This window comes from Myotis brandtii, unplaced genomic scaffold (assembly GCF_000412655.1).
Source record: "Myotis brandtii unplaced genomic scaffold, ASM41265v1 scaffold471, whole genome shotgun sequence".
In the NCBI taxonomy this organism is placed as follows: Eukaryota; Metazoa; Chordata; class Mammalia; order Chiroptera; family Vespertilionidae; genus Myotis; species Myotis brandtii.
The window spans coordinates 2,390,227-2,410,416 of NW_005367989.1; the positions used below are offsets into that span (position 1 = coordinate 2,390,227).

Genomic DNA, 20,190 nt, shown 5'->3' on the forward strand with positions numbered 1-20,190 from the left:
CCTTTAAGTGTCTAAGAGTATTTGACTTTCTGTATAGTAGAATTTTTGTCTCTGTTAGTTCTATAATATTTTCTAAAGTCAAACTGTTATTATTAATGCAGGTTCTCTAGACTTTGTTGACTATGTCCTTCTATATTTTTATTGGGTAATGGAAAAAGATTAGTCCTTTGTTTGGATGTTAAGAGCTAGAGAGACAATTTATTAGTATCTTCAGGAATTAATATCCTTGAACTCCTTAAAAATAAGAATCTGTTGAACAACCTCAGGTAATTAGGATAAATAAGCCAATTTTCTGTACCTTATTACAGTTTGGACACTTATTTTAAAAATATTTTATTACTTAGGCTTTGACTAATTAAGGTATTTTATTTATGTGGACTATCACGGCTGGGTTCTTAATGTCTAATTGTGGAAAATATAAAAAAATGAGTACTCTGCATGCCCATTTCTCCATGGAATGTTAAAATCATAATTTAATAATTTCAACAAATATTTATTAAGTACTTGCTATGTGCCAGGGTTTATTCTGTCTTCTAGGGTCACAGAAGTAAAAAAATATGTCCAATCACGAAGGACTGGATAAATTAAGTATGACATAGCCATATAATAGAATATTATCTAAGCACAAAAAATAGTGTGTATGAACATTAAATTGCTCCAAAAGATATTCATAAGGTAATACTCATAATAAAGCAGATGTAGACCTCTGGTATTTTTGTTGCCATGCATCCCTTCGTTCTTATTTTGGTGACTCCATTTCTCTGGGAAAATTCTAATCCCCAATCCCATGGGACTTGGGAATGGAGTTGTCAATCAGAATATCTCTCTACTCTCCCTATGAAACCAGTAATTTTGATACCTATGCAAGTTAGTTATTTGAACCCTCAAGTTCGGTTTGGCCTTCAGTGAGGAAACTTCAAATTGTTTTGGTGCGTGAGGGTCAAAATTGGCCAAAATTTTCATTGGAATTGTTGAAAACTCCTCTAATTTATACATGTTTGTGTTACTTAAAACTTTCAGTGGTGTCTTTGAAAATTGACATATGAAAATAGGATGACAATTGCTCATTGAAGAATGAGCCCAAAAGGCTAATAGAATCATGTAACTGTAAACAGAGAGCAGAATGAAGAAGAATTGAGACTAGGGGCCTGGAGCTTGAATTCAGATTCATGATGCTGCCTTGAATTTACTCAACAAATTAGTTAAAGATTTTAAAAATTGTTTATGAATATCGGATTGAATAGTCAAAATTTTTTCAGTGAAATGATATTAAATTTCTACTTCTAAATTTGCCATTAACTTTGTGGTTATTGATTAGTTGTGTGCTATTCTTCTGCTGGTAAATATTTAAATCAACTACATTACTCTGAGGTTTATCAAAAATCCATGGGAAATACCCCAAACCCTGTTAATGAAAACTTGCTATGAACATATCAATCACTGTTGTTTTTGTAGTTAGTTAGGGAAAGACAAGCAGTATTGAAATATACCCATCTGTTGATTATCCACTCCATGAACCAGCTAATTCACTAGCTTTCCCATTGGGACTTCCTTTTCCTGCTGTCAATCATATATACTTATGGAATATAATCCTATCTAATAAAGAGGGAATATGCTAATTGACCCTCACGCCATTGCAGGTGGCACCCACAGCCAATAAGGAGGGAATATGCTAATTGAATGCCCTGCCCTCAAAGATGGCAGTACCCACAGCCAATAAAGAAGGAATATGCTAATTGAATGCCCTGCCCTCAAAGATGGCAGCACCCACAGCCAATAAGGAGGGAATATGCTAACTGACTGCCCCACCTTCAAAGATGGCAGCACCCACAGCCAATAAGGAGGGAATATGCTAATTGACTGCCACGCCCTCAAAGATGACAGTGCCCACAGCCACAAGATGGCGGTGCCCAGTCCCCTCATCCTCAGATGGTGGCTGCCCAGCCGCCCAGGGCCGCCCGAGGCTCAGGTAACCAGGGCCGGCCGAGACTTGCACTGCCAGCAGTGGCAGCAGCAGAGGTGTGATGGGGCATCGCCTTCCCCTGATAGCCGGGTCGCCTCCCACTCCTGAGGGTCCCAGACTGTGAGAGGGGGCAGTCCGGGCTGAGGGACCCCCCCCTCCTCCAGTGCATGAATTTTCATGCACCGGGCCTCTAGTCTAAATATAATAATGATAATGATACTAAAATTACTATGTAAGATTCTCATAACTCATTAAAAAATCAAGTATAAGTGATTTAGGTATATACTAATTCTTTGCATTATGTGTCCAAGTTTTCTGTTAATATTTCTGTTAAATTTTTTGTATTTTCTTTTGTGTGTGTGTGTGTGTGTGTGTGTGTGTGTCTAAATATAAGGTACAGTATGTGGAGCAAGAACATTGTGAATAGAAACATGAAATAAAGAACAATAGAAATATTTACATAATATTAAAAATGAAGAATTTTTCTCATCATTAATTTAATAATTTATGATATTCATTACCAAAGTAATGTAGGGCAGTATACTTATTGTATAAAATAAAACTTTTTTCCCTGGTGTCAATAAAGTAATCTTTCTGTAAGAAACAGCAGTTGGATTTTCTTTTAGAATATATTAACATTTAAAAGTGTACAAGAGGTTATAAAATTAATATTTAAAAATCAAAACAATAATTAGTTAGAAAACATAATGGAAGAAGACTCCATTGATAATAGCTACCAAGACTAATATGAAGAAAAGAGCAAAACTTTATAGATGGAAAGAAAGAGAATTGGCTAAATAGGAAGATAAACTGAGTTCCAATATAGAAAGAGTCAATATTGTAAAGATTTCAATTTTCTACATATTAATCTATTAATTTAATGCAATCCTAATATGAAGCAAGTAGTATTTTTGTGAAGATTTGCCCAACAATTTCTAAAGTTCATCTGGAAGACTACTCATTTAGGAAAACTGAAAAATAAGAGTAACTATAAGTGAAAATAAGGTAAATGAATTCTCTCTACCTGAGATTGAAGTGTATTATAAAATTTCAATAATTAAAATGCTGTGGTATTGACAACATCATACAACAGATCAGTATAGCAGAATAGGAAGCCTACAAACAAGTATATTTAACAATTTAGTATATATTAAAGATGAATTATCCAACGTATGTGGAGAGAATGTACTAGTCAATAAGTGGTATTAGAGCAAGTGGCCCATTACCAGGAAAAAGATAGATAGATTTATACCTTATATTTTACATCAAAATAAATTACTGATAATTAAAGATTTCTATTATAAAATTACTAGGTGAAATATATGGATGAAATACTTACATTTTGGGGGTGGAGAAAGTTTTTTTACCACTGACATCAAAGGTATAAGCCATGAAAAGAAAGACTGATTTAAATACATTAAAAATTTGTATATGGTATCAAAATGATAATAAGAAAAGTTAAAAATAAAAATCATAATTAAATAATATTGTAGTTTATGGAAAAGTTTGCACAGTGTGATCTTATTTTTCTAGTAATACCCCCCCCAACACGTGCACATTTGAAGTATATATGCATATATGTTCTCGCTCTGTCTCTCTGTCTCCCTCCCCTCACCCTCTCTTTTCCTCCTGCCCTCCTTTCTTTATAAAAGCATCTAAAAAGTTACCGGTATTTATAGTTGAAAGGTGAAATTTGGGTGGCTTTATTTGTATACTTTTTTGTATTTTCTTAATGTTTTATAATTAATATGGATTACTCATGTAAAATAATGTTTTAAGGCATAGTAGAGTAAGTCAGAGGATGCTAGTAAATTTAAAGTATGCCGATTTAGATCAAGCCTATTTCTACGCTCATTTGCTAGAATAACAACAGGTGTGATTTTCGGTTGCTTTTTAGGGTGAAGAAGGTGACCAGGGAGAACCAGGAGAAGTCGGAGCTCAAGGACCTCCAGTAAAGTATTTTTTAAAAATTTAACTAGGACATGCGAATATTCTTTTTAGGATATTTGGAATATTTTCTATTTGGCATTTGGATTAATAGTATTACATTAACATCATATTCTCTATTTTTTTGCCAAGCCAGTCTTAGGAAATTGTTATTTTTTTCAAAATAGGAAAGATCCCCATTGTATATTCAAGCACCATTTTAACAAGAAAATTCTACATATAGCTACATATGTTCATTTACTAAATTTCAGGGCTAGGCAATCTGAAAAAAATATTGAACACAGAGGATGATATATATTTTCTGTGTTCCATAGTACTATTTATTACATAATATAATGAGAAAATTTTGTGTATCCTGAATATTCAGCAGGTATATCATCTGGATTTAATGTATCTTATGCCAGCATGCAAGCATTTTAATTAGAACATTCTCCTCGCCCCCCTCCCCAATCCTCACCCGAGGACATGCTTAGAGAGAAAAGAGAGAGGGAGAGAGAGAGAGAGAGATCAATTGCCTTCCCTATGCTCCCTAACCAGGGATCAAACCTGCAACCTGGGTATGTGCTCAACCAGGAATGGAACTGGCAACCTTTTGGTGCAGAGGATGACATTCAACCAACTGAGCCACACTCCGACTGGGCTAATTAGAACATCCTTAATTGCTTGTATTCATATCTTTTAATAAAAAGTTGATCCCTTGTGCTTTGGCAAATTGCTGCAATAATATGCACAGTGAGGAAATTGGGGCTACCAGCATACTTCATTTAAAAATGTTTGTTAAATAGGAATTTACATTACTTTCATATATGAAAATGGAATTGTGCCACTTTTTGGTCACAATGAGTAATAACAATTATGGAAATAATAATTTCAAGATATTCATTGAACATTGTAGCTAGCTAAAACAGGCTGGGTCTTGTTCTCAGAAACTAAAGAGTTAAGAAGAACAAACACAGGGCCACCCTTCATGCCCTTGCTCTGTTCTCCCTGCACAACTGGCTTTTATAAAGGGTGCAGGGAGCGTGCAGATTAGTGCTTACCAGAGCTGACGGGAAATCAAGCTAAAGGAAACGAGTCAGAGAATCTGTAAGAAATAGACTCTGCTTTTAAGCCACGTGAAAACTTTAAGAAAATCTGAGGAGTCCAAGGGTGTTTGTTCCAGAAGCTTGCCTTCCTCTAGCCTTGATATGAAACACTATTTTGTGAGTGGAAAATAGAGATAAATAGTGTGAGAGACTTATGCTTTATTTTTTACCTGATGAAAATTTGATAGGTCTTAAAAAGTTATTTAAAAAAACCATTCCCAAAGATGCCATGAACAGGATTTTGCAAGGAGCATTTAAAAAAGTGCTCATGGATTAAGGATCTCTGTTGGGTCCTCATGGCTCAAGTGGTCCATTGGGGATATCATTAGTGCTTGCTGACCTTCTGGGGTTTGGGAGTGGATGTGTAAAGATGTTTTTATAAAAGTACAGATTTTCACTTTTTAAACATGTCTCTATAAAGTTATGTACAGATTTAAAAAAAAATACATTTTGGAACATTTATAAATAAGCTCTGCCCTTCAAAGTAGTCACCCTGAGGGATGATACATGGCCTTGTCATGACATCGCTATGACTCAAAATTACCTTCGAAAAGAACAATTTTAATCTGTTATGACCATATCTCACATTATATCCTAAGTGGATATCCTAAGCTGGATCAGCCTGCATATTTGTATTTCAGGTCAATCCTAACTGATCTACATAGACTTTGTGACTGACCTGGATGCAGAGTTGGCCATGGAATTGCCCCATTTTCTCCATGTGAGAGCACAAGGGGAATAACTGGCCTTGAGCTACTTTATCTTAAGCCAGTTACAGTGGACAGTCAGCAAGTTGTTCAGAAGTAGCTACCCTACTTCTTGCTGAAGCATCTACCCACTGTTGCTCCGTGGGGAGCTCTTATGCTCACTCTTTACAGGATTCATTTTTGGGGCCCTCCTGCTGTGGGATCAGAGAGCCAAGAGGTAACATTTTAGTAGTGCAAGGGATACCAGAAATCACACTCCACAACCTCATTTTTAGGATTACCCACTCCGGTGCCTGAGATTGGGTGAGATGGGTTTCTACTGGACCAAACTGGAGTCAGAACACACTTATCATGGAAATGGGTTAATGAATAGTGACTACAGGTGGCTAATGGAGACTCGAGCAGCTGCATTTATAGGTCATAAGCTTTAGTGGGCTAGCTTGGGAACCTAGTTGCCTTTGATGGCATATAATGGGGAGAATAAATTATCCCAAGGTCTAAAATCAGAACCATGTTACACGTAACCAATTTACAAACCATGAAGGAGGTGAGATTGGCAGTGTATTCTGTATATATTAAAAGCTAAGCCATATGCATTACCATAATTCTCTTGTGCCAGTGATAGTTACTTTTTTGTCATCAGTAATTGTTCGAACTCCAGGGTGTGTAAGTCTTCAACATTTTAAACAAGGATTTACCATCAGAAGAATTCTCCTTGGATTTTTCTTTCTAAACTAGAAAAGTTCATCTATATGATGTCACTATTTGTTAATGTTACCTTAGGTTGTGATAACATCCTTCTTCTGGATCAGTTTTTGTGATGAGATAAATGAGATAAATGAGTGTGTGCTTCAACTACAATAATTCACTTTTCTTTTTTACATTTCCAGGGCTCTCAAGGACTGAGAGGCATCACTGGCATAGTTGGGGAAAAGGGAGAAAAAGTAAGAATATGATTATCTATCTATCTATCTATCTATCATCTATATAAGCCTAATATGCAAATTATCCCCTTGGGAGTTTGACCAGGAGACTGGGAATTCGATTGCTCACTATGAGGTGTGCTGACCACCAGGGGGTGGCGCGGAATGAAGGAAGGCCCTGGCCGGCAGCCAGAAGGCCCCAATTGGCCCTGATCACCGGCCAGGCCTAGGGACCCTACTTGTGCACAAAATTTGTGCACCGGGCCTCTAGTATATAATAAAAATGTATAAATGTTTAAATTTTTGGCCATTTAAAAATATCTTATCTTCAACAACATCACTTTTTTAATTATTATTTTTTAAATATATTTTTTATTGATTTCAGGGTGGAAGGGAGAGGGAGAGAGAGATAGAAACATCAATGATGAGAGAGAATCATTGATCAGCTGCCTCCTCCACGTCCCCTAGTAGGGATTGAGCCTGCAACCTGGGAATGTACCCTGACCGGGAATCTAACCAGGACTTCTTGGTTCCTAGGTCCATGTTCAACTAATGAGGCACACGAGCTGGCCACTTTTTATTTTTTGTTTGGTGCTTTGCAGATGTTTGGTTAGAGCAGTGGTTCTCAACCTTGGCTGCACATTAGAATCACCTGGGAATCTTTTTAAAATCCTGGTTTCTGGGCCTCATCCTCCGGAAATTCTGTTTCTTTGTTACTAATGTTGTGGCCCCACCCCATAACAAAGAAACAGAATTTCTGGAGGATGAGGCCCAGAAATCAGGATTTTAAAAAGATTCCCAGGTGATTCTAATGTGCAGCCAAGGTTGAGAACCACTGGGTTAGAGTCTCACATTTCTGTTTATCACTTAGCTGATAAAAATGAGTAGTATGCACAATACTTGTCATGTATTATATATTTTAAATAGGTAAATAGTAATAAAAAGGGCTGTTATATTTTACCTCTTTATCATTATTGGTAGTTAACACTGGTAACACTGATGCAGTACCTGGAGAGCAAGGCTAGGACAGGGGAAGATGGAAAGGGAGAGTGAGAGAAGGCAAGATGCACTCAAGGACACTGGGGCCCTCAGTGGCTGTGCTGCCACACTGATCGCTGAGCTCTGCCCTTAGCAGGGATCATACCCTTGTGACCGGAGTTCACCAACTTGTTCTTAGCCTAGTCTCAGAGCCCAGGTTCTCCTAGCATTTCCATAGCAAGGTGCTCTGTGAGATGCTGGGGAGATTCAAAGAGGAATAAGGACTTCTGCAAGTTGGTTATTTATTGGGAGAAAATAGCTAATTATAATGCAAACAAGAGAGATATCAACTTGAGGACAAGTGGTATGAGGGAGTGAAGACGGAATAGCTAACCTTGATGGGGGAACTGGGAGGGCTCCTGAAGGCGTTGGCGTCAGAAGGATGTCAGGCCTAGAAGGATGCGATGTTGCTGCTGGCGGAGGATACAGGTCAAGGGATGCCTGGCTGAGTGAATGTCTTAAGCAAAAACAATGGAAACCTGAAAGCTCATGATGTGCTCAGAAGTGTCTGTCTTGCTCTGTGTGTGTGCATGTGTGTGTGTCTAGCTTCTTTACCAGACTTTAAGAAAACAGTTACCCCTTCTTAGAAAGTATGTTAGGAAATGCAATTTGTAGGATCCAGAAAAAAAAAAAATCACTCTTGCCCCATTTTCTTTAGAACGTCTATGGCTAATGGCTAATTTATATCATTCCACACAGAAGCATACAGCCTTCCATTAACAACTAAACAAGAATAATTTGCACACTGTCAGTACTCAATAAATGAAATTAAATATATTTTTAAAGAGATGCACATTTTTGTATGTTGGAAGAAATGATTTTGTGAATACTTTCTTCAACCTCATTTTTTTTAGCCTCTTTTAGGTATTCTCAGTCTGGCTGATTTCCTCTTTCATTTCTTTAAAAAAAACACACTGCACTTTAAAAAAATATTTTATATTTCTATATTCATGTTACCTTAAGTAACATTCTGTGCATATCTTTTCTGTTATTAAATAATAAATCCCATTTATTTCACAGTTGCTGATACCAGGCCTTTGCTTTTTCTGGATTTAAATCATTTCTAATATATGTGATCCCTCACTTTGAAACCAATTACCGATCTTGATATGCTTTTTATTTGAGGCATTTTTCTAGTTGCTATTTTTCAAAATTTCTCATTTCCTCTGGTTTCTGTCAAATTCCTACCAATTAAAAAAAAAAGCCCTTCTTGTGAACTCAGGCCCATCGAGTGGTTACCTAGTAACAGCAGTTTGGGTCTGAGCTCTCCCTAAACAGCAGGAGAGAGAAAGTGCATCAAAGTCATTTCTATAATGCAAGGCTGGGCGTCGCTCTCACAACACAGGCTGAATGATGAATGCAAGTCTTTCTCAGGTCTTCCAAGCCCCTTCTTCCCTGGTGAATGTAGAATGCCGACTGCTTTGTTCTGGTTTTTAGGGATCAAAGAATTTCAAGGCTCTCTGGTGTTTTCTCTGTGGTGTTCTTTCTCCGATTCTACCTGTGTCTGAACCTTCTATCACAGGTTTTCTAATTTTCAATTCTTACTACGGGCGCTGTCCACCTGGTTTTCTTGGCCTGACATCTATTCAATACTCTTGACTGCTTTCCATTTATTTTATCGTGTCCCCATCTCAACCCTGTTCATTAGAAGACGGCCTGTTCACTTCAATTGCCTTCTCATTCACTTAATAGAAGAAAAAAAGATTTAAAGAAGGGGATTGTATTTTGTCATGCAGTGTATGTAGACAGCATTAAAAAGCACCGTATTTTTGTTTTAAAATCACATTTTGATTTTTATAATGAAAAAGAGGAGATTATATATGTATATATATAATATAACCAAGTCAGAGATAATTCAAGATATTAGATTTATAAAGCTTCGTAGTTCTTACGCCACATTGCTTGGCAGGGTGAATCTGTTGTTGAGAGAATAGATCAATTGCTTTATGCAAACAGAACCCAACATCTACCCAGGATGGGAGAGGAACTGCTCAAATCCTTATTATAATTCATCCTTCCAAATCACATGGCTAGACTTCTGATTCTAAATCTATTTCTTTCTTGGTGGAAATCCAGAGTCCCAGACACCCTCCCACAGAGTTCCTGGCAGCTATTTTTTTGGGTGGCTCATTGGTCTTCGCCATTAATGAGTTCCCATAGGGATTCTGAGTGTCCTGGAGGGGGACTACCAAATCTCTTCCAATACATCTGCCAAGTTCTCTAAGTAGGTGCCAGGCTATTTATTCATGTCATCAATCAAGAATGGGTGCAGTGTTAACTTCAAATATTCAGAGTGCTATCAAAATTTTGCTGTAAGTACTCTGGTGGGATGAGAAGATGTAGACTAGAGTTATCATATTTCAGGTGTCATATCTACTTTTGGGGGTTCACTAATGAATAGGATATATATTACACACATAAAACCTCCTTTTTTAGTGGCTATTAAAGTTGTTTAGAAAGACTGATATGCCCTTTAACATATATGACTGAACTCATTTTCATTTCTTTGTCTTGTTTTTTGCAGGGTGCTCGGGGCTTTGATGGAGAACCTGGGCCTCGAGGAATTCCTGGTGCATTTGTAAGTAGTTTTCCTTTAACAAGACCCCATGATTTTTTTTTTTTTTAGCAACGATCAATGATAGATTTTTTTTCTATATGCATGTGTATCTGCAAGTGTCCCCTACATGTGAATAATTAAAGTGGAAAAATGGGCAATGGTTTTTATATTTATTTAAAACATTTTAATTAAGATAAACATCTCTTTTTTGGGTTGAGATAGGTGTTTTTTTTAATAGGTGAAGTAAAATTGTTGAGTGTTTATCTTTGCTATGTTTTCCTTTTGTTTTGGTTGTCAGCATGCTTAGAATTATAGTAACTATCTCATGTCAAGTTCTTGGGTAGTTCTATCCTTTTCTTTCTCTATGACTTCTGATCTCATTATTCCATATTTTGACTGCCATAGATGTAGGTAACAATATTGTAGGCTGCCTCACACCTTTTTTTCCTTTCTGGAAGCAAATAAAAACGGCATTTATTAATGATAACCTATACACATAGAAAGTAGAAAAGGTATAAGTAAAATAGAATTTCCAACTATCAAGGTCCTCCGGTGCAGTGTGAAAGACAGAATGTAACTAAACCATTCATTATAAGATCAAACACTAGAGCATGTGGTAAAGGTAATCCAAGCAAGAGGGCCTTAGAGGAGGCGTGGCCATGAGAGCAGCAGAATACAACTGAGAGGAAGCACCTTTAATGGGTGGGGTTGCTGTTGCAGACGCTGCCACTGTCTGGGGTTGAGAAGATGACACTGCATAGATAAGGCAGAACCACATTGTGGAGAGTGTTTAATGCCAATCTTAGCAATAGGAACTGATCCAGTAGCAATAGGAAACCCTTTGAGGTTTTAGAGGAGGTAAACAATCCCACAAAAGCTGTATTTTAGGAAGACATATCCTCCATCTGTTGCCACCTATACCCTACATCAACAGGAGCTTGATAATTTCTACAGAAACCATTATTATTAACTGGGGAATTAAATAATAGGGAGAAAAGGTTGGCAACTAATCCAAACCTTAACCCACCAGGATAATCAATGGGAGTAGCTGATATGTACACATAGCTACAAATGTCAAAGTTACTTGCAGTATGGACCTTAATTTTATTTTACCTGTACATGCAAAGAGCAAAGAAGCATATGCATTTAAAATAAAAGTAAAAGATAAGTAAGTCTCGATGATCCCAATGGAAAATCATTTTTTAAAGACAATTTTTATAAAAAGATTTCTCGAGCTACGCATCCATAATAGAGCAAAGCCATTGGAATGAAAGAGGTAAGGTGGATGGTATCTTATAATTTCAAAAGTCTATCGATAAGTAACTTTTGCTTAGAGTAACAATATTTAACAATATTGTTACTCTAATATCTAACAATCAGAGTAACGACATTTTACTTTCTTACAGGGTGATCAAGGACAGCGAGGGCCTCCAGGAGAAGCAGGTCCCAAGGGAGACAGAGTGAGTTCAAATGAGTGTTCATCACGACAGGCAGCATGATTTCCAGTGTCATCTGCTGATGATGCTCCCCTCTTTGACATGTCCTAAGTATTGTGACAATTGAGCATGACTTGTCTGCCTTTTCCCTTTTGCCCTGCAGGGGCCTCAAGGTTCTAGAGGAATTCCTGGCCTCCCTGGGTCCAAAGGAGACACGGTATGTCTTGAGCAGTAGTCATCGAGCACATTTTTCAAAGTGATTATTAACTCAGAATAAAACTTTAGAAAATAATGAAGGGAAGGAGAACGTGTTTCTAAGAAACAGTGTGTTTCTTTGTGTGTCTTTAGGGCTTGCCAGGTGTGGATGGCCGTGACGGGATCCCTGGAATGCCCGGAACAAAGGTAGCTGTGTGATTTAGTCCAAGAGTGAATAGGGCCATCTCTGCCCTGGCCAACCAAACATAGCATTTCCATTACTCTATTACTGGGAGATTTATTTAGCTGGTTTTGACTTCTTTCCTCCTTTTAATTTCTTAATCAAGTGTCAATTCAAAATGCTTATTAGAATAGGATGCTTATTTGCTTGGTTTCAGAAACTCAGTAAAATTGTCCCATTGAGGAAAGTAGGCTGAAGGAAATTGTATATTTTGATTGAATTTATATCCTAAGTCTTATCCCATACCAACCTCTGCCCCTTATTGGGTCACATTATAAAAATACATGTAAGGTCAGCTGTTGGAATAATCCTTTTACTCTGAGTCCTTCCTTTTCTTAAAAGTAATACAGCGGTTCAGACAAGTTCAAAGATGCAATAAAAACTTTTCTCCCCCCCAGGGTGAACCGGGGAAACCTGGGCCTCCTGGTGATGCAGGACTGCAGGGGTTACCTGTGAGTATTTAATTCTTTAAATGCTTATTGGTTTTATATACATATATTGATTTGCATGTATAGATATGAATTTTGGGGAGAAACATATTAAGTAAATTGCTAAATCCTGGGGGAAGATACGATGCTTTAATTTACCTTTTTTTATATTTACATTTTTGTACTTTTTCTCTGAGTAGCTAGTTCTTTTCCTAATAATATACTAAGCTTTAATTTTACATTCCTCTTTAGTTCACTCAATCTTCCTTATATCTTTTTCCTAACCCTGAGCGGTGGGCCAGGATCATATACTTTCTCCTACTTTTTTTTTCTTTCCTTTATTGATTAAGGTATTACAACTGTGTCCTTATCCCCCCCATTAACCCCCCCACATACACACTCATGTTCTCATCCCCTTGTTGTCCATGTCCATTGGTTTGGCTTATATGCATGCATATGCTTATATGCATGTATACAAGTCCTTTGGTTGATCTCTCCCCCTTAGCCCCACCCTCCCCTGTCTTCCCTCTGAGGTTTGAGCATCTGATCAATGCTACTCTGTCTCTAGATCTATTACTTTCTCCTACTTTTAACCAGTTCTGAAGGTTTTGTTAGCAGCGTTGAGCTGTAAGACAGTTGAGGGTAAGCTCAAGAACAACATGAGACATAAGATATCATTTCTGAGTATGTGCTATTTTGAATTATTCAAATTGGTGTTTCCCTGCATTAATGTGGCTAGAATTTCATGTGGATTATACCACGTGTATTCTTGGCTCTTTGGAAGCAAATATTTCAAGTTAATAAGGAATAGTTGGTAATACCGAGGACTGGCCTCAAACTTATTTTCTGACACTTTAAAAATAATCAGAGAATATTAGGACTCCCAATAGTATCAAATCTTAATTAGACCCAGCATTCTCCTGCCATTCTTTTTTTTTTTAACTTAAGCTTAACTTTTTTTCAATCAGTCCTTGTTTTGTTTTTGGTACATGAAATCATGCCGATAAGAGCTCCCCTTGACAAAATGGAAGTTCAAAAATAACTAGTGTGGAGGTAGGCTTTGCTTTATGGGTGTTCAGACTTAACAAGCCAGATACAGTAAAGTCATACCTTCTACATTGTTCAGAGTTGGAGAACTTGGAGAATCTTCCTCACGCGAAATCTTTAAAATTATCATGATTTCCTCAGTCCCTGGGCAGTGTGCAGTAGGCTTGGCACGTCACAGATTCTCAGATAAGGTGATTAAAACTATGTTCTGCCTGCATTCTTTTAGGGTGTGCCTGGAATTCCTGGTGCAAAGGGTACTGCGGGTGAAAAGGTAAAAGAGTGAGCCTTTTAAATTAATGCTTTTTTTTTAAACTTCTTTATTTTATGAATATATTTAGTTATCATTTTTAATATTTACAACCTGCCTTTTATTTTATATTTGACCCTAAGGAGAAATTTAAAAAGCTTTAAGTCTTCAAATGCTAATCTCTTTGCCAGCTGCAGAAAGACTACTTTGACAAAGTGTTGCTGATCAGTTGCCTTCTTGACAGTGTCATCTTTTGCTACAGAAAGTTTTAGACTAGTAAAAGTTTTACACAAGTAACAAAAGGAAGACATTTTTAAGCCATACAAATTATGCCAGAGAATATTATTATGATTGTTAAGCTTACACTGAAAAAGATGTTAGGCATCTCTTGTTCACAGACTGATCAACAGGTGCTTATATTCATGTATTATTTTTATAGGTGAAAGAAAAAATATATAAAATGTGAATAATATAGAAATTGGATACTACTAGATTACATGGCTATAGCCCTCCAATCATATTGGTCCACAGTGTGCTGACCAGAGATGTGCCTTGAAAACGGATGGTGAGAGATGAATGGGGAGATGGCGTCCCCAGAACTGTGCCTTCCCTAGAGCTTGCTGGGAGGGTTTCTCAAAAGCACATTCTCTCATATTTCCTCTTGTTGACATTTTTAATTATAAGTGTTTATAATTATTCAAATGTCATTGTCAGGTAAAGAGGTATATTGGAGGTGAAAATGGTAGAGGAAAGACATATAGTTAATATAGTAAATAAAGAAAAATGCTCTTATATTCTTGTCAGGCTAAAGACATTTGACATTTGACCTTCACTTTTTTGGGACATTTTTGACACCTTTCCTATACTTCTGGGAATAACAAAACATTATCCTGCATCTAAAGAGCTGTGATGTATCCACCAAGAAGGAGACTGTACAACCTCCCACGTTCTCAATGTAAAACCGAGAAATTAATGCTGTTGAAGTGTAAGACACACCCGGACTGGGTGAGACAGATGGATGATTATGCTTACTTACTGTCTGAATTGTGCTGCATTTTACCTTTAGGGCAACACAGGTGCTCCAGGGAAACCTGGCCAATTGGGGAATTCAGGCAAACCGGTAAGATGCCATAAATTCTTCCCACACATTATAATCTGTTGTAATCACTAAACAAAAGATTGGGGAATGTTAACTTTTTCTCTACCTGCTTTCCTCATAACAGGGCCAACAGGGGCCGCCAGGAGAGGTGGGACCCCGAGGACCCCGGGGGCTTCCTGTGAGTATTCCTTTCCTTAAGACCCTCCCAAAGGGCCTTCTCAGGGCTTTGCTGAGCGCTCATTCATTCATTCATTCATTCATCCATCCACCAATGCCTCCTGATGTTTGAGCATGTGCTAGTCTATATGGACAATGAAACGGGAAAGGTGTTTAGAACTACAATGTGCTTGTGTTTTGAGAAAGTGGAAACAAAAATGAACTATTTAAAAAAAGCTTGACAATCTTTTCTGCTCTCATCTCATGTTAAGGAAATATTTTAGGGTGATAAAAAACTAAATCAAGAGAGAATTCATATACTATATAATTCACCCAGTTAAAGCATATAATTGATTTTTAGTATATTTATAGAATTGTGCAGCCATTGTCACAGTAAATTTCAAGACATTTTTATCACACCCCAAAAAGAAACTGTATTCACTTGTCATTCAACTTTCCCCCTAATCCTCTCAGCCCTAGGCAGTTGCTAACCTAGTTTCTACCTCTAAAGATTTGCCTGTTTTGGAAATTTCATATAAATAGAATTATGCAATATGTGGGTTTTTAAATGATTGGCTTCTCTCATTTTGCATGTTTTTAAGCTCACCTATGTTGCACGATGTATCAATACTTCATTTTTATTGTTAAGTATTATTCAACTGTATGGATATACCACATTTTATTCATCCATTCATTCATTGATGGACATTTGGGTTAGTTCCACTTTTTGGCCATTACGAATAATGCTGCTATGAATATTTTTCTACAAGTTTTTGTTTAGATATTTTTTCATTTCTCTTGAGTACATAACTAGGATTAGAATTGCTGGGTCATGTGGTCACTCTATGTTTAATCTTTTGAGAAACTGACATACTTCTTTCAGTGTGAGTTTGCAAATATCTATGTTGCAGCAAATATAGCAATGTATATATTCTCAATAGACACAATTTAACCCTCAGAGAGAAACTGATTAGGAAATTAAACATTATGCACTTCAATTTAACTATAAAAAATTCTCTCTAACCTTCTAAGTCAGGGGTGGGCAACCTTTTTGTGAGTGCGTGCCAAAACCAGCAAAATCTCTGACTCAAAATTCTTCTGTGTGCCAACCCTATTTTTTGAGAACATGTTACGCCTACTTGATATCTCTTAAGGTGTACGTATGTGAAGAACCTTGAAGAAATAATAAAATTCATTCGAGTGACAAAAACATAGTATATGATGATGAAAAATACATTTATACTTAATGTATACATGTACACTGATAGTCTGACAGAAAACTTTATGACTCCATTTGATATTATCAGTGGGACTTTTGCTGCTGCATCACTGATGACAGAGATTTTACATCAGGTTTATATTTCGTGACCTTCAGAGATATGCACGAGCTACTACTTTCATCCGTCAGGCTACTCCTATTACGAGACTTAACAAAATTCATCACTGAGAACAAAGATTCACAAGCGTACGTGGATGAAACCAAAACACTGGTCGGATCTAGGAAGGCAGGGAGAGTTAAGGCAGAGGCATAGAAATTGTTCTTCCCCTCTCTCGTCAATCCATGTCTATGGTTTTTAAGTTAATTTGTTATGTAAAGTTATTTATTTATCTAAGATGCACCTACACTGAATTTATCTGAAAAATAAAAAAGTCGATATTAAGAAGAAAATTGTAAATGGAAGATTATAAGAGAGGGTTTTGTGTGCCAGCAAAAGTTACTGGCATGCCATTTTTGGCACGCGTGCCAGGGGTTGCCCACCCCTGTTCTAAGTTCTTTTTTTTTGAAAGCCTGCTGGGCAAGAAAAAGAACTCCAACTGAGAAAACAGAAACATTTTCAATCATTGTTACTTATTTCTTTTAAAACATTTCTTGAGCATGATGAATTAGGATTTTCATGCTTTAGGAAAGTGAAATATTCCAGGAGTCTTGTGACATGCGAGTGCTCTCCCTTCTCACAGATATCTGTCAACTAACTTCTACCAGGTGGTTTCCATAAGGCCCTCTGCAGCCGCAGAAACCAGCTCCTGCTCCTCACCGTGCTCTTTGCTCTGTCTCACTCCTTGCTTATCCTTTCCTTCTCTCTTGCTCAGAGCCTGTGAATATCTAGTTAAAATACTTCCATTAGACTGTCAAAGCAATGAAGTTACAGCTAGGTCACACTTCCACAGTGATGAAGATGCTATGTGACTGGTTTGGAATGATTTAACAGTGTGGGAGAGGGCACTGCAACTTGGAGAATATTGACTATTATGTCTAGTTTTTCACTTGATAGAACGGAAAACAGTATTGAGGAGCATCTGCTGTGTGCCAGCACCATGCACTGACACAAAAACTGATACAGGGAGAGAGGGCCTGGCCCATCACCAGTAAAGTGCCACAGGATGTAAAAAGCAAGGAATGAGAGGCAGAACTGCAGAAGGAGGCAAGGTGGTGTGTGTGTGTGTGTGTGTGTGTGTGTGTGTGTTTAATATTCTCATGTGAGGAGCGGCAGATCCCAGAGGAAATCATGCCTGTGTAAGGTTTAAGGTTTTGATTTTTGAGTTTCTGTGAGTCCAAATTGTTCCTGTCACTGAGGCTCAAAGCTTTGGTATTCGTCTTCACATTTCCTATGTCCAGTAGGACCTTTTGCTTCTACTGCCTCCTTTTCTGAGCTCTCTTATATTTCACTCTTCTTTTCTTAGCCCTCCTTTACCACCCTGGCTCAGATCATTCCCTGCTGGTGGGATTATTTCAGTCATCTCCTGATTGGCCTTCGCAGCTCCAGTCTTCGTCTCCCAGTGTCTCCCAACAGGGTACTTGGTATTATGGCTGGCATGGGTCTTCGTACTCCAGGACTCTTGCACATTGCAGGGTGTCAGCATATTTGACCTCCACCATAGAATTCCAGTAGTATCCCCACAGTCATGGAACAAACAAAAATGCCAAACACAATTCCGAAGGCCCGGGGAATGGCAGCACTCCAAGTCTGCACACACCACCCTGCTGCTGGTCTTCCCAAAGCGCAGCTTCCATCATCCCTTCACTTAAAAGTCGTTAATGCATCTCCCCTGAAAGTAACAGAAAGTACAACAGCCTAAACCATCTGCTTATGCCTGGGTTTTACTTGCATTTCTGCCTTGCTCAGAGCCTGTGCTCAAGTCCATGCTAATTGCCCGGTACTCTCTGCACTTCCCCACCCTGCCTGCTTTCTTCTGTTACACCTTTCTTCTCCATTTCTCAGGCTCAACTTCCCATGTGCCTTCTGAGGTGTAACTGAAATGTGAATTCCACAATGAGATGATCTCTGATTGTTTCCTGTCCCCCAGAGAGGAGTGACCTCTCCTTATCCTGAACCCTGTCACCCTCGGCCATTTCCACTCCACACTGTGGAAACTGCCGGAAGGCGGGGATGCGTCTGACCCACCTTCTGTATCTTACATCTCTTTACTCAGGGTCTGCCATAAAGTAGTAAATATTTCTTGAAAAGAGCCGAATTGGAGGTATCATAAATCTTGCTATGCTGCTTATGCAATAATTGAGTTCTCACCTGCTATAAATTTTTCAGGAGTGTCATGAGAGGTTATAAATATTCCAGTTCTGGAGCAGAGCTTCTACACCAAATCTCCTTGCTGAAAGATACATTTGTTCTTTCATTTTACATCATTAAATTCAGTTTCATAGACAAGTTCACACATTTTCAACTAGTCCTCACAAGTCAGATCAGTCTTTCTTGCAAATCTCACACCGAGAAGCTGAGTAGAAGGAATAAAAACCCATTTCTAATGTGCTCTGCTAATGGATCAGAGCTCATTTGAACCCGTCTTTGAAATTAAGTGGTATTCCCCCCTTTCCCCATCATTGTTCCATTAGCTTTTGCCAATACAACAGCAAAAGATATTGAAGTTTTTTGGCATCTCCTGTGGTTTATATGTGAGCATATACCTTTACCACTTGGACCAAGCTTCTGGCTCTCACCATGGCACATCACTTGGTTTATAAATGGGTCTGGGTGGCTCCTGGTTTGGAGCAGGCAAATGGTTGGGGCCTCTGGTTTGGTCCTACCATGATGTGGTTCCTGGTCCCTTTCCCCCTTCCAGGCCAGGGCCTGGAACGAGCCAGGGCCAGTTCTGATCTCATGATTCTCATGATTCTTAATGGGAGGAGTGCCATGCTGGTCTCCTTCCAGTTTTCTGAAGATTATATACTCCTGGGGAAGCCTGAATCATGTTTCCTTTTTTTTCTTTATTAATTAAGGTGTTACATAAGTGTCCTTATCCCCCCATTTCCCCCCTTCCCCTCTCTGCTCATGCCCTCACCACCCTGGTGTCTGTGTCTATTGGTTAGGCTTATATGCATGCATACAAGTCCTTTGGTTGACCTCTCCTCCTTACCCCCACCCTCCCCTGCCTTCCCTCTGAGGTCTGATTGATGCTTCTCTGTCTCAGGATCTGTTTTTGTTCATCAGTTTATGTTGTTCATTATATTCCACAAATGAGTGACATCATGTGATATTTATCTTTCTCCGATTAACTTATATCACTTAGCATAATGCTCTCCAGTTCCATCCATGCTGTTGCAAATGGTAAGAATTCCTTCTTTTTTACCTCAGCATAGTATTCCATCGTGTAGATGTACCACAGTTTTTTAATCCACTCATCTGCTGATGGGCACTTAGGCTGCTTCCAAATCTTAGCTATGGTGAATTGTGCTGCTATGAACATAGGGGTGCATATATCCTTTCTGATTGGTGTTTCTAATTTCTTGGGATATATTCCTAGAAGTGGGATCACTGGGTCAAATGGAAGTTCCATTTTTAGTTTTTTGAGGAAACCCCATACTGTCTTCCATAGTGGCTGCACCAGTCTGCATTCCCACCAGCAGTGCAGGAGTGTTCCTTTTTCTCCACATCCTCGCCAGCACTTGTCATTTGTTGATTTGTTGATGATAGCCATTCTTACAGGTGTGAGATGGTACCTCATTGTTGTTTTGATTTGCATCTCTTAAATGATTAGTGACTTTGAGCATGTTTTCATATGTCTCTTGGCCTTCTGTATGTCCTCTTTTGAAAAGTATCTATTTAGGTCCGTTGCCCATTTTTTGATTGGGTTGTTTATCTTCCTTTTGTTAAGTTGTATGAGTTC

The 20,190-nt window shown here is 38.1% G+C and overlaps 1 protein-coding gene across 2 annotated transcripts in view; it reads left to right on the plus strand.

Annotated features, from left to right (window-relative positions):
* Positions 1-20,190, plus strand: part of COL9A1 (collagen, type IX, alpha 1) — a 95,308-nt gene that overhangs the window by 40,274 nt on the left and 34,844 nt on the right. For both annotated transcript variants that reach the window (XM_005875865.2, XM_014547408.1), the window contains 10 exons: positions 3,861-3,914; positions 6,593-6,646; positions 10,188-10,241; positions 11,627-11,680; positions 11,820-11,873; positions 12,005-12,058; positions 12,491-12,544; positions 13,794-13,838; positions 14,881-14,934; positions 15,038-15,091. In XM_005875865.2, coding sequence (XP_005875927.1) covers positions 3,861-3,914; positions 6,593-6,646; positions 10,188-10,241; positions 11,627-11,680; positions 11,820-11,873; positions 12,005-12,058; positions 12,491-12,544; positions 13,794-13,838; positions 14,881-14,934; positions 15,038-15,091 — 531 coding nt within the window. The remainder of the gene's footprint in view (positions 1-3,860; positions 3,915-6,592; positions 6,647-10,187; positions 10,242-11,626; positions 11,681-11,819; positions 11,874-12,004; positions 12,059-12,490; positions 12,545-13,793; positions 13,839-14,880; positions 14,935-15,037; positions 15,092-20,190) is intronic.